General features: G+C 50.7%; 1 protein-coding gene across 4 annotated transcripts in view; it reads right to left on the reverse strand.

Moving 5' to 3' along the window:
• Nucleotides 1–695: 695 nt before the first annotated feature.
• WDR37 (WD repeat domain 37) overlaps nt 696–15,370 on the reverse strand; it is a 65,016-nt gene continuing 50,341 nt past the window's right edge. For 3 of the 4 annotated variants that reach the window (XM_040451567.1, XM_040451566.1, XM_040451569.1), the window contains exons 12-14: nt 7,373–7,507; nt 6,806–6,920; nt 696–3,335 (exon numbers count right to left, since the gene is read on the reverse strand). In XM_040451567.1, the coding sequence (XP_040307501.1) occupies nt 3,204–3,335; nt 6,806–6,920; nt 7,373–7,507 (382 nt within the window). In that variant the 3' untranslated portion in view covers nt 696–3,203. Of the gene's footprint in view, nt 3,336–3,359; nt 3,968–6,805; nt 6,921–7,372; nt 7,508–15,370 lie in introns of those variants that run through there. The other variant, XM_040451568.1, reaches the window with a different exon arrangement.

Consider the following 15,370-nt stretch of genomic DNA (forward strand, 5'->3'; position numbering starts at 1 on the left):
TGCATTGTATCAGATTGTTAACTCCCTCCAGACACTGCCGGGGAGGACAAGCATACCTACTTGTCACTTAAAGGGAGCCCAGCACACAGGCAGGATTACAGACCTTTGAAGTCTAAAGTTAAAAGTTTTCAAGTGGGCAATACTAGAATTTTCAGCAAAGCAAAAAATTTAAAAAATAAGTAAAGAATATGGGGCGCCTGGGTGGCTCAGTCAGTTAAGCATCAACTTCATCTCAGGTCACGATCTCCCCATTCACAGGTTCGAGCCCCGCATCAGGCTCTGTGCCGACAGCTCAGAGCCTGAATCCTGCTTCGGATTCTGTGTCTCCCTCTCTCTCTGCCCCTCCCCCATTCATGCTCTGTCTCTCAAAAATAAATAAAACGTCTTTTAAAAAATTTTTAGGGGCGCCTGAGTGGCGCAGTCGGTTAAGCGTCCGACTTCAGCCAGGTCACAATCTCGCGGTCCATGAGTTCGAGCCCCGCATCGGGCTCTGGGCTGATGGCTCAGAGCCTGGAGCCTGTTTCCGATTCTGTGTCTCCCTCTCTCTCTGCCCCTCCCCCATTCATGCTCTGTCTCTCTGTCCCAAAAATAAATAAACGTTGAAAAAAATAATAATAAATAAAAAAAAATAAAAATAAAAAATTTTTAAATAAAGAATAAAAAAAGACTCCCAATAACATAAAATTTTTACAATAGTGATTACAGAATGTGGATTTTTAATGAATTTCATATGGCAATGAAGACATTCAACACTTAAAAACAATCACACCAATACAATAAAAACACTTGCTGTACACAACAATTATAAATGCATACTTTCCCCCCAAAGAAACTTGTTTTTCACAGATTTAAGCAACAGGTGATTTACATAGGATTCTTCAAATTCCAAAATATGCACACAATTTTTGTCTCTACAGAAAGCGATGTGCAGTGCTGTTTTGTCCAACAACGTAGTTCTTATGAAACTTTCTATCAATACACATTTTCCAGTAACCACACATTTTCCTTCCATTATCAAATGAAATTCTGGACATGTGAGCAAAACCACTCTCATTTCCAAACACGATTTCAGATGAGATCACATGTGGCTGATCACGACTTAACCTCAGCCACACAAGTACGCACGCGCACGCGCGCGCACACGCACGATCCCAAATCTCCATGACTCCCGAAAACACCACCACTAAGGCCACAGCAGCAGCTGAATGGAAGCACGTCAGAGGACAACGTGGTCGTGATAGTAGGGTGTCCTGCTCCTGAGAACTCTCCCCAAAAGCATGAGGCCTTGTGCCCTCGTGGAGACGCGGGAGGAGTGAGGAGGTCGGCCACTCCCGTTGGCGAGACAGTGAGCAGCTGCCGGCCACGGAGGGCACTAGTTTGCAGAGAACTAAATGGCCATCAAAAATATTTATTTCAAAGCTTCCACTTTTTTTAATCCGGCAGAGATCTGGTTCTTAAGTCTGATTCAACTGTGTTTGTATACGTTTTTCAGTGCTCCTAACAATGATTCTAAGACACCCAGACATTCAAATTAAAACACAACAGGAGCCCAAGAGCTTGGACACACCGATTGGAGGCCCGAGGTCACCCACACTCTGGCGCTGGGGGTGTGGTGCCCCTAGGTCGGCAGGGGCCAGAAGGCAGGCTTCAGAAATGACTTTCTGCGCCCTCCAGGCACCGACCTCAACCATCCGTAGCAGGACGGGTTTCTCCTGGTCCTTCTTCCCTTCCAGACCGTGTCAATCATCTCAAAATCGTTCCAGAGAATTTGGGGCTGGAATTCCTCGCGAGGTACCACACATAGGACCTGAGCCACGGGAGCCTCAAGTGAGGCGCGTTCACTCAGGACCCAGGGCGGCCCATGCGCTCCTCCGCCAGCCGTCACCACCAGAAGTGGGGCACCCACGATCGTCTTCACGGTCACCCTCTTGTGCCTCTCCAAGTGCACACACTCAAAGAATTAAAAATAGGAGGGCGGTACGCAGAGACGGCTCTTTATCAAAACTGTGACTGAGCAAGAAACACGAACTCACAAACAGCGGACAACAGTGAGTCCTACGAAGGCAAGAGCGACGGGCTCGCCCGGGCAGTGACAGGGCTGGCACGCAGGGGCGTCCCGGCTGCCGAAACGGGAGCAAGCTGCCGGCCTGCGACGCATCGCTGCAGCCGCCCCTGCCGGCCGCTATGATTGTCTGTCCTGCCTTCGGAACTGAACTGGGCATCCCAGCCACACGCAGTGGCGAGACGCCCCCGGTCTCCAAACATGCTGTTCTGAGGTAGTACTCATTTATTTGCATTGTTGGCTCTCAAACACCACCAAGGAAGTGAACCCCCTTAGAAATACGCAAACCAAAGTGTAGAATAGAAAATAAATAAGGTTTTGTTTTCAGGTAGCAGGCAGGGCCTTCTTCAAAAGGTCAAGTCACATTCAATGGATAAGTCATCTGTAACTTCTCAAAACTGTTTATAACCATGGCTATAAACTAAAGTGCTTTAAATTTTGCTTAGTATCTGAAATCAGTGATTAGAATCACATTTTTGAATTTGCTAACATGAGACCTCAGGAGATTGAAATGATTTTCCACAAAAAGAGCAGAAACTTTTTCTTTTCAAACGACTCTCCAAATGTAAAGTCTGCAGCCTACTTTTGTTAGCGTCTAACATCCAGGTTGTTTTACGTAACTACGACGGGACGGAGTTGAAGCTCCGTGACAGCACGGCACACGCTAAAACCTCACGCGGAAGCAACCCTCAAGTCTTCCAGCGCACCTGCCGTGCGTCAGCCAACGCGGGTGCAGCTCCGCGACCTTCCCGGCACAAGGCAGACGTGTATAATTATTCCAGAAACGCTACACTCTACTTGCGCCTCACAGTAAGTACGCGGGTTCACATTTAACTCACGCAAACGTAATGCCCTCCTGTCAGCTGTCAGACGCCAGCAACTCACAACACACGACGTGCTACGGGGAAGGGGCTTCGTCTCCACTGCACGGAGGGCGCCAGCACACACACAAGACGAAAATAAAACTTAGGACCATACGTTTTGCTGTACATTTCATGCAAGCTGGGTACAATGAGAAAAGAACATACAAATCACCCTCGTCAGGGCCCGACTCTCAGAAAAAGGGCTTGACCAACAGGAGAAAAGCGGCACCGGTCCACAGGTCCACGGTGAACCACGCGACTAAGGAACGCCGGCAACCTCATTTCTCTTGTAACAACGCAGGGATGTTGATGTTCCAGCCAATGGCTTGCCTGTCAAACCCGCAGGTGAACAGATTGCACATGGGGTGGTCCTCGCTCCACGCCGAGCAGCACACCATTCTTCTGTGGCCCTATTATCACACAAACCAGAATTAGTATATCCTTCCCAAGGCAGAAGCGCGATAAAACCTCAGCCAGATTTACAACTACACGAATCAAGGCAACGGAGTCGAAAGAAAAAAACATTAACAGGCGGCATTAGTCAACACGAGCCACAAACCGTGCACGTGGCAACAAGCTTTCGGCCACGTGCTGCGGAGAGGCCGAGGCGGGGCGAGGGGCGTCAGCACACGTGACCAAAAGTATTTTGTGATTCTTTAATAAAATGAGTAAGATTATAGTCAGGGAAAAAGAATATATGATCAATTTGAAGATTTTTTAATGAGCTAGATAATATTTGGGAATAAAATAAATGAAATCCATTCAAAGACCTCAAAGACCATTTTAACAAATAGTTGGCTCTGGTAATAAAGTGGCCAGAAAAATACATTTCGTATCAAATAAGACAAGGATAAAATAAACGATCTTTCAAGTCAATTCCTGCTACCTTCAGGAAGTCCAGCTAAGTTATCAGAATGCTGGAAAAAATTACTGCCAAACACTAGCAAAGTTTTTAGAATGTGATATACCTAGTGTATACGTGTAGAGACACAGCAATGCCTCAGCACATGTTAATATACTTCCAGATTAACGTGATCACGGTCTAGTGATAAAGTACAAGAAACAGGATTAAGGAAAGCTGACAGAAATTTCAGAAGTAAAAGGAACACTCAGAAGAATGGCACAGGGACCCCCCCCCCCCCACCCCCACCCCGGGTGGCTCAGCTGGTGAAGTGTCAGACTCTTGGTTTTGGCCCCGGTCACGATCCCACATTTCTGAGATCAAGCCCTGCATCAGGCTCTGCACTGACAGTGTGGAGCCTGCCTGGCATTCTCTGTCTCCCCCTCTCTCTCTCTCAATCTGTCCCTCCCCAGCTTGTTCTCCCTCTTAAAAAAAGACAGGAAAAAAACAAGAATGGCACAGAAGTTCCCTGGTAAAGCATCCACATGTGGAAAGTGCTCTCTATGACAAAGAAGACAACAGTCCACAAAATAAAGTACTGCCAACAGAAACCCACACAACAAAGGGTTTCAAGAGCAATGTTGTTAGGCTTCTTTGTTAAAAACCTCAGAAGAAAGAGGGAACGATGCATCCATTAACTGGCAGTGATCAGGACTCTGCACAGGAACCAGTTAAAGATCAGTCAACTCAAGGCACTGCCGACAGAAACCCTCAGGTCAGGTGCTTAGTAAGGGGGTAAGGCAGGGCCAGCCAGCACGCAGAACGCTGGCAAAGGAGCACTCGCCCAGGACCCACCTGGAGTCCAGCCTCCTGTGTCCCTCGGACCCGAGTGCACACGGACATGCCTGGGGCACATGTGTACTTTAGAAACGCCCCGCCCCCTCTCGGGTCACAATGTGCACACTGCACAGAGCGCTGCACACCGGCCACGGGCCAGTGTGCTTTCTGGAACAGCTCACAGACACGCTGCACCCAGAGCCTTGTCCCTTGGCCCCTCCAGCGCTCTACAGAGCTCGCTTGGCATGAAACACACTTTTGGGAAACACCACCTGCACTCTCCCCAAAGTAAAACAAGTTCACGCTGTCAGCCACCTTCGCTCTAGCTACCAATTTCAAATAAGGTTGTTGTTTTGTCTTCTTAAAGTCTGTCGGTTCAAAGAAGCCGGGGCGACAGAAAGCAGGGACTGCCGGCTGTGGTTCCGGGACACCGAGCCCAGCATTTTTCTATCTGAAGAAGTGTCACAAGTTCAGAATTAAGTGAAACGTTACTCATCAATCTTAAAAATAATTCTATTCAACACAACACTTCAGGAGGAAACAAATCCGAGCACCACAAATTCTACCGTTTCAACAGGGCTACACGTGTACAGACAACCAACGCGAGTTGCCTCCACGAGATCAGCACCACCAGAACCTCTCACAACTCCGTACTTTCTCGAGGAAAACGTTCTCGAAGTAGAGAAGTCGTGCACGCCCGACCTCGTGTTCCAGGCGCAGCCCTCACAGGCCGCACAGCGCCGTCAGGTACCACACATGGGTCCCAGCGTGTTAACGACGCAGCGTGCACGCACAGCAGGGACTCTGCAGGTGCCAAGCTCGAACCTTCCCTTTGTCGGGGGGGGGAGGTGAAGATTTTATTAAGCACTCTAATTTCACGAGTACCTTTTCTGTGACGTGTACTCAAAGAATAGAGTTTCAAAATGAACTTAGGACAGTATGCGTACAAGCCCCGAGGGGGAGAGCAGGTGAAACCCCGTGTTGAGGGCAGAGGCCTTTCACGGAGAGTTGGCGCCACGTAAAGTCAGGCCTCGCTGACAGCCAACACCCTTCGCCGTTGGCCTCTGAAGCCACCTTCGGTCTACAGCTCCTAACACCAGGGCCGGCCTGCGGGTCACAAACCACTCTGTGAGGCTTTACACAAGACGACAGGGGGCGCCTCCACAAGGGGTCGGCAGAGCCACGGCCATGGGGCAGCAAGCGTGGCAGGCGCTGGGGCACAGACGCTGACTGCAGCGTCAGGGGCCACACGAACTGGCTCGCCCACGCGGCTGTCACACTGACACACGGAGAAGGCCGTGGGAGGAAAAGGAGGGGGGCCAGGGGGCAAGGCTCAGTTAAGCACCAGGCCTGCAGAGGTGCGGCCTCAGCGATGGGGATTGAGGGGTAGTGGGGGAAGATGGGAAGGGAGGGGCGGGAGGATGCAGGAGGGAGCGTATGGGGGGTTATGCATCACAGCGACATCCACTGCCCCACAGGAGCCGTCGGGAACCACCTAAGTGCGAACTCCCAGGTGGCACGCCAGGAATGTGCATCAGCAGGTCTGAGCCGCAGCCATGGCCACGAGCACCACACTCCCCCTCCCCCGCACCGTCTGGGCTGACTCCCAGCAAAGCTGCATCTAGATGGGCTTTTCCCGTCCTGCACCTGCCAGGGAAAGGGCTCTTCCGGTCTGGGCGGGGCGGGTCCTCTTCTGAAAGAGGCCCCGAGGCCCACACCTCTGCATCCGAGTGAGGGCGCACACTTTCACTTGCCAAGAGGAGAGGCTGTGCTGTCCCGGAGGGGGACCGCCACCATGGGCGCCCTCTGCTCCCCACACGAGACTGGGGGGCAGAGTGCGCCATCTCATTTAAGTTTAAAAACATGTGGCACACTCAGTTCAGGTACTGGGGAACCCTTCAACTTTAAATTTTGTGAGTCCTAAACACAGACCAAGTACTTCCAGTGAAATCTAGCATCCAATGACAGTAGGAAAATAAGAATGTGACACCTCTGGTGTGTTTATATCGATTACAATTATAAAAGCACTTATGTCTAGTATATCTGGATAATTTAAACATATCGCTAGTTTCTCTCTTTTTAGAAAACCTAAAACGACGTGGGGCTCGTCGGTCAGTGGTGACCTAGGACAGAGACTCCACGCCGTCCCCAAGGCTCGCTGCCAACACGCGGGGCGAACACGCGGGGCGAAAGCACACCTACCTGCCGGCTGCTACGGGGGAGCCGCGCCAGCCGCACGCCCGACATGTCGAACAGCCTCACTTGCCGGTTGTCGTGTGGGAGGGCGATTATCTTCTGGCCGACGCATACATTGATCCTGCGAAGGGGAGACGAAGTGGGTTATGGATGAAGTCAGGACGGCACAAGTCTCCGAGTTTACAGACTATCACGCAGTGGGAGACTTCGCACCATTCACGCTTCAAGGCAGGTGCTATCTGTCTGCAGCGTCAGCACACAGAGACCGAGTCACTTACCTGTAATGACAGTGACTCAAATGCAGCCCCACAGCGCTTGCCCAAAGGTGGCTCATTCTTCTCCTTTGAAGCTCACCGCCCCAGCCCGATTTTATACTCACATTTCAGCAGCACACAGGGGATACTAAATCTGCATGAGGATCAATAAAAAATAATCCCCCCTGCAAAAAATACTTCCCCAGAAGTCTAATGCACTTTTCCAAGTGCTCTCTTAAACACCACACGTACATGAATAAAACACTGCATGACAAGCCACCCTCTCAGGACATAACAAGCAGGACATAACAACATTCACCTGTTGATGGCAGAGTCTGTGCGAATAGTCGCAATGGGGGATCTCATATTCCTTAAATCCCAGACCTTCACGGTGCGGTCATCGCTGCCCGAAACAACATTATCTCCCACGGTGAACACGGCCGAGGTCACGGTGCTACAAGTAAAGGGCACAGGTTCAAAAGATCATCAGCAAGTCCCAGGATGCAGACACAAGTCCTCTCCACCTCCGTAATGAGCACACAATCCCGCTGCCAGAGACTGGTGAGGCAGGTGGAAAGGCTACTGGAGACGTGGAAGCGGACAGTTGTCTCCGACTCCACTAATTCCTGCTTCAATCTCCCTGTGAGTGTAAACACAATGAGCATTAGAAAAGTACAGTCCATTCTACTCAGCTCTACCTTCTCAGGCAATGGATCAAAGAGAAGCTACCGGAAGACATCGATTAGAGAGAACCTGCCAAAATGTCTACATACTCGCACCTGATAGCACAAATGTAAAAAAAAAGAAAAGAAAGAAAAGAAAAAGAAAAAGAAAAATCCAGCCTAACTTTCAGTTTAATCAAAACATTGGAGAAAAACCTATTCCTTTAACTCAACCACCACCACCACCACCACCAATTTAAAAACGTGCCAAGAATTTAGACAGAACTTTCTCCACAGAAGATTCACAAAAGGCCAAAAAGCCCATGAAAAGATGCTCACCGTCAACCATCAGGGGAACGCAAATCAAAACCACAGCATCCCATCTCACTCCCCTTAGAATGCCTTCCATCAAAAACACAGAACACAAGTGTTGGTCAGGACGTGGAGAAAAGGAACCTCATGCCCTGTTGGTGGGAATGCAAGCTGGTGCAGCCACTGTGGAGGACAGTGTGGAGGACAGTGTGGAGGCTCCCTGTATAGTTAAAAATAGAACTACCCTGTGATCCAGCAACACCACTACCGGGCATGCATCCCAAGGAAACGGATCAGTACCCTGAAGAGGTACCTGCGCCCCCATGTTCACAGCAGGCAGGACACGCAAACCAGCTAATGCTGACACACGAATGTACAAAGAAGATGGCATGTGTGTATGAACAACAGGGTCTTATTGGGCCATAAAAAAAGACACAAATCCCGCTGTCATCACGGGGATGAATGTGGACACCATGCTATATCAGGCAGTGGAGGGGGGCCCACGTGTGATGCACAGAGAACAGGGGGAGGAAGGTAAGCCCGGACCTGAAGCCAACGGCCCCTCTGAACCCCCGTCTCAAACACAGAGGAGCGTCAGGCCTGGCCTGGTGCAGAGGCCGCGACAAGCTGGGAGGGACTCTGACGCCCGGCCTCCCCCGTGGACTCCGGTTCTCAGGGAGTTGTGGCCAAGTTAAATTTCAGTGAACATTCTGCTAAATTAATGAAAAAAGTCTCCACAAAAGACCGTCTCACCTTATGTTAATGAAATGCTGAAAGACATTAGGTTTTTAATAAATCACCATCCTGACAGGTATTGTAGGGCATCAAAGGGAAAAGCTGGCGCGGGGGCCATGGCTCTCGAGGCACCCTCGGACTCGGGTCCCCGGGGGAACCCACTGTGCCATGACTGCTCACTGGAAAAGCTCAGACTCTGCCGAACTCCAGCCGACTCATTTATCTTGTCGCCGAGAGCAGCCGGGCGTGTGCTTCCAGCTGACAGCGCACTACCTTCTCACCGCACACCACTGGCCGATCTGGAACATTCCGCTCCCTCCGCGGGTCTCAATCACCGGAGAGACTGTAATGCTAGCACTCCTCATTAGGACTAACAGCTGTCTTCCCAGTCACACAGAGACACAAAGCTGTTTTGCATAACAATCTGCCGGAATTTCATAGCTAAGAAAAAAAAAAAACACACGATGTGTGGAAAATGCTGGCCCGGAAATGCCAGGCAGTGCGCTCTCCTGGCCCCACATCAGAAACAGCGCAGAGCCCCCCGCTTCTCACCTCTCAGATGGAGCTCGCAACAAAACCAAGAGATCCGTTTGCATCAGAAGGACAGAGCAGAGGAGCAAGCACTCAGGCAAGGGCAGGGGCGTCCTGTGGACGGGAGTCCGCCTTTGAAGAGTGCATCCAGGAGGAAATCAGTGTGGCCCATCGCCCTACCAAGGACGGGGCAGTGTTTGTGACATCCCTGCGGCCTAGCACAGGCCGGCAGAACAGACCACACCTGCCCTCACGTCTGCACACAACGGAAGACCTGTCCTGACCACGTCCTCCCTGGCTACCGCTTCCCGCTTCCCAGACCGTCCTTTGAAACTAAGCCCCGCACAGACGAAGCAAGTCCTCTGCAGCCTGCCCTAACATGGAGGGTCCTGGAGAGCATACGCACTGTGCCCGGCCCACCCCGTGTACTCCTCAGTGCGCACACGACGCACATGGGCCTGTGTCTTAAGATCTGAGACAACTAAATGGAAAACAACCCCTTTCCAAATGATACATTTCTGAATACTCCTTGATGGCGAACTCTCAAAAAAGCAGGCCCTAAGATAAACATTTAAAGGAAAAGTCACACTTGTGTCACATCTGGTTCGCTTTCAGGATCTGGAATTCAAATGCTCCCGGAAGGAAGAAGTTAAAGCAGCGCCAGCTCAGTATCCAACCCGGTCCCCCTCCTCCCTGAGCCTGTCTTCGGCAAACCGAGACGTCGTCACCGACAGGACCGAAGTGCAGGACGGCCCACTCGACAGAGCAGGTCCCGCTCACCTCAGGGAACATGCCACAGCGAACAAGGTGGAGTGAGGACACCCCAGCGGGGCAGCGACGGGACAGGGGCAGTTTTCGGGCAACAGGGTAACTGTGACACTGAAACGTGCCGCTGCTGGGACTTGTGACAATACCTCAGGGAAGCTTCGCGATCACCAGGGTCATCACGCCGCAGCGATGGCTGCGAGCGGCATCACAGGTGCATCAGAACGGTGCCTTTCGTTAACCAAGTTCTCCTCCAGCGCATTTTATTAACTGAATCAGTAACTTTTCCATAGATTATTCAAAGATGATCATTCTACACAACTTGATTTAAAAGGGTTACAGAGATTTTTAAACAAGGGGGTTACAGAGAAGTTAAATTTAGGAAGATTCACAGGGTAACCTCATGCTTGTAGTATCAAGGGCCAAGGCTCTGATTTCCTTTCTGTGAAGCCTGGTCACTATTTCATTCTGATCAAACAATGTAACAGCCAAGCATAAATAAGTTTTGAATATTTGTAATTACATCAACAACTGTGACACGGGGCACCTGGGGGGCTTGGTCGGTTAAGCGTCTGACTCTTGATTTCGGCTCAGGTCTTGATCTGGGTTCGTGAGATTTTGGCTCTGCGTGGTCAGCAGGGGGCCTGCTTGGGATTCTCTCTCTCCCTCTCTCTGCCCCTCCCCTTCTCTCTCTCTCTCAACATAAACAAACATTCAAATACAAACAAGTTAGGTGAAGAGTGATCTCCCTCAGGTTTTAATAACCTAACTGTCCATTCCCTTAGTTTCTGAATTCAAGACTTTGCTAGTTACGTGCTGATGCGCTCACAGCCAATGTCCCAATGTCAGCATCACGTGACTCTGGGCATAAAAACTAGGATGTGAACAATTTAAAAGGCTTCCCTTCTTTTTTAAATCTTCCAAGAGGAAAACTGTTTCTACATCAGCCTTGAAATAATATGATACAGAAAAGCCCTGTTCATCAGAATAACCAGGAAAATTGAAGTTAGGAAGGTATTAGGAACCGTAAGATTTTTACTCTCCAGAAACTGCAAAGTCAAAGAGAGAGCGCTCTTTCCTGAAGAAGCCCCAGAGAGGCACGGGTCCGTCCTGGATCTGAGGTGAGCTGTCACAGGCCTGGGAAGACCCCTCTTCTTCACCTGGACGTCCCTCACACCACAGTGGGGGTGACTCCACGTAAACCCGGGCTGCGGGCACCTGAGGGCCCTTGTGGCCCAGGGACCGTGTGCAAACGCGTTTCAGAACTGGGAGTGCGAGCGCATCCACCAGAAGTGGCACAGGACACACGGAAGATGATATATGTATGACATGTGGACACATGCACACGCATGTGCTGGCATACCCACCAGACGTGACACTGGCTACACGGAACATGATGTGTGTGCATGTGTGTGTGCATGAAATGAGCCAGAACTGAGCTCTGACACAGAAGTGATGCTCCTTCAACTCTCTGAGGAGCAAGTGTCCTTCACGCCAGCATAGGATTTACTCACGGAAGGAGCCTGAGGGGCGAGACACCCTTGGCACCAGGAGGCACCCGTGGGCCCCACATTCAAGCACCCCCTCACTCTGAAAGGTCAGAATTAGCTACCAGCACAGCCTTCCAACACCTCACATTTCCTTACTCATCCAGAGGAGCAACCCAAGCGATGGGCCCCTGGTTTTTTAACACATGTGGAATTCACACTTACCTTCCCAGGGGGCCCGGTGTTCACAGCCCCTCCCCCAGGACAGGTGCCGCCTCGGCACAGGGCACTGCTCTTCACCAGACATGTCATGGGCGTCAGCAGTCACGGTAACGTGGGTGGGGGCATGCCACGCACACAACAGGAAAGCACTTTCATCTGTCAAGTTCACTAAGCTTCCACCAAACTATACTCCCTTAAGCAAAGGTTCCGACTCTAAAGCTGGTGACTCTCCAGGACTGCAAGTCTTGGAGCCCCGTCCACGCATCAGGCAAGGAGCCCAGGAGACCAGCGAGGGAGGGGGTGCAGGGCTCCCCAGTGCCGAGTCTCACAGCAAGCCTGCCTGCACTCCTGGGATTCCAGGGACCATTGTCACAGTGACACCCTCGACAGTATCCAATCACCTCCAAGTCCGTGCACCCCACACTGGCCCTTGGACAGCCCGCCACAGCACACTGACAGCAACCCACTCCTCATACGGGGCTGTCCTCAGGCACACCCGCTGGTCCGAGAAGCTGACTTTGCACACGCTGTTCCCGGCCCTCCCTGCAGGAACGCTTCACCAGACGGGTAAGGGGGGACACAGCACTCAGTCCACGGGAGATGCCAACACAGAAAAGCACTTCCAGGGAGCCAACCTAAACACTCAGAGCAGAAACAGCACGTAGGAGGTCGCTGAATGCACCCAAAGTCCCTCTCAGAGCACCCACTTAAGACAGTCTTTTTTTGGGAATGCAAGCTGGTGCAGCCACTCTGGAAACAGTATGGAGGTTCCTCAAAAAACTAAAAATAGAACTACCCTACAACCCAGCAATTGCACCACTAGGCATTTATCCACGGGATACAGGTGTGCTGTTTCGAAGGGGCACATGCACGCCCATGTTTATAGCAGCACTATCGACAATAGCCAAAGGATGGAAAGAGCCCAAATGTCCATCAATGGATGAATGAATAAAGATGTGGTATATATATACAATGGAGTATTACTCTGCAATCAAAAAGAATGAAATCTTGCCATTTGCAACTACGTGGATGAAACTGGAAGGTATTATGCTAAGTGAAATTAGTTAGAGAAAGACAAAAATCATATGACTTCACTCATGAGGACTTTAAGAGACAGAACAGACGAACATAAGGGAAGGGAAACAAAAATAATATAAAGACAGGGAGGGGGACAAAACACAAGAAACTCTTAAATATGGAGAACAAACTGAGGGTTACGTCAGGGGCTGTGGGAGGGGGGATGGGCTAAATGGGGGAGGGGCCCTAAGGAATCTACTCCTGAAATCATTGTTGCACTATATGCTAATTTGGATGTAAATTTTAAAAATAATAATAACATTTAAGAAAAAAAAAAAAGACAGTCTTTTTTAGGGGCCGCCTGGGTGGCTCAGTCGGTTAAGCCTCTGACTTTAGCTCAGCTCACGATCTCACAATTCAGGAGTTTTGAGTCCCGCGTGGGGCTCCATGCTGACAGCTCAGAGCCTGGAACCTGCTTCAGATTCTATGTCTCCTGCTCTCTGCCCCTCCCCTCCTCACACTTTGTCTCTGAAAAATAAATAAAAATTAAAAAAAAAAAAAAAAAAAAAAGACAGTCTTTTTAAAAAAGTCCTGGTCCTTGAGGGACTTTGGAGAAAACACTAAGTGGAGCATCTCACTCTGAGAACAGAAAGAAAATGGAGCGTGACTCTGCTCCATCGGCAGCACCCACACCCCACGGGTCCAACGCCACGGCCGAGTGCAAGCAAGTGCCGACGCCGGGCGGGTGATCCGAGCCCACCGGGGCCTGGCGTGGGCAGGGGCCAGGCACACGCACCACGCCAGCTCTGCCATCGGGCGGCTGCTCTGTCCCCACTCTGCTCGCCTCACGCCTCACGCCGTGGCTTCTGCTGACACGTGCAGGTTGGTCCAGACACGACTCAGCTGTGAACGAGTCTGTGACGGTGCAGAGTCAGGAGGTGCTTAGTCTGTGGTCACAGCCTGACGATCTTCTCTTGGGTCATCTCGGTGCAAAGTGAAGCGACCTGACAGCTCACAACCAACCTGTCAAGTACACTGAGTTAAATGCACTAATTTCCCCAAAGTCCTTATTTTTATTAGTTCCCTATCAGCTCTACTTAAATGGGGAATTTTGAAAGCGTAAATAAATACAACATCTCCTCTTACTTTTAAAAACTATACTCCAAATTGAAGACAACTTTCAAATGCATCAGCAGGGGACTGTTAAGGAAACCGCGGGCCCAAAGCCGGAGGTGCAGGGAGTTGCAGGGAGTTGCAGGGGCCACATGGGACACCCCCAAGGTCTCCCGGAGCAAAGCGGTGGCACCCGCAGAACGGCCCTGTTCACAGGAAAACCAGCCTCGCCTGCGTGCATGAGGTGCGGGGACCCGGCCCAGCAGCTCGAGACGCACAGAGTATTCGCTAACATCCCCTGCTCGTTTCCAGAACACCATGACAAAACGTGTGCGAATACAAATGACACTTGCAAAAACACACCTTAACACGACCACTGGGGCAGAATACCAGAAGTTGACACAGTCCAGGAGTCCTTTCTGTCTCTCAACCAACTACTGCCAGTAGTTACAGAACTCTCTAAACCTTCTCAAAACAAAATTATTTTCAAACCATCTAATCAAAGAGAAGACAGGGGCGCCTGGGTGGCTCAGTCGGCTGAGTATCCAACTCTTGATTTTGGCTCAGGTCATGATCTTATGGTTCATGGGATCAAACCCTGCATCAGGCTCCGCGCTGACGATGTGAAGCCTGCTTGGGATTCTCTCTCCTCCCCTCTCTGCCCCTCCGCCACGCGCACACACATGTGAGCATGCACTCTCTCTCTCAAAATAAAAATAATAATAAGGGGCACCTGGGTGGCTCAGTTGGTTGAGTATCCAACTTCAGCTCGGCTCATGATCTCACAGTTCATGAGTTCAAGCCCCACATGGGGCACGTGCTATCCATGAGAAGCTTGCTTCAGATTCTCTGTCCCCCTCTCTGCCCCCTCCCCTGCCTGCATGCACATGCTCTCTCAAAAACAAACATTTAAAAAATAATAAAAATAATAATAATAAAAAGACGACGACTGAACCAGACTCTCAGGCACTTGGGCAGGGAGTGCAGAACTGCAAGAGGCTTAGGCTCAAAGGCATTTGAGGCCAGCATGATGCTATGGGCCCTTCTGGAGCCATCCCCCAGTACTGAAAAGAAACCGTGCAGCACAACACGCTCCCCACGTCCTCCTCCTCCTCCTCCCGGACAAGGGCTTACAAGACACCACCAAGAGTAACAGACTTACAAACCAAAAGCAGTCTACCAAAATCTCAGCCTCCAAGGTGTTCTGTCACCAGACTGCCACGCATCCACCCCTACTACGGGCCTGCATACAAGCTGAGTCACTGACCAAGCACAGAATTCAAGACTTAAATCAACCACTATCCAATTGAAGGGGTCACGATGTCAAAAGGCTTTCTCTTTTTTTTTTAAGCATAGAGAGAGAGAGAAAATGCGTGCATGCCCAATGGGGGGGGGGGGGAGAGGGACAAAGGGAGAGGGGAAGGGGGAAAGAGAGGGAGAGAGAGGGAGAGAGAGGGAGAGAGGGGGAGAGAG

Source organism: Herpailurus yagouaroundi, unplaced genomic scaffold, assembly GCF_014898765.1.
Source record: "Herpailurus yagouaroundi ecotype Mexico unplaced genomic scaffold, PumYag 203, whole genome shotgun sequence".
In the NCBI taxonomy this organism is placed as follows: domain Eukaryota; kingdom Metazoa; phylum Chordata; class Mammalia; order Carnivora; family Felidae; genus Herpailurus; species Herpailurus yagouaroundi.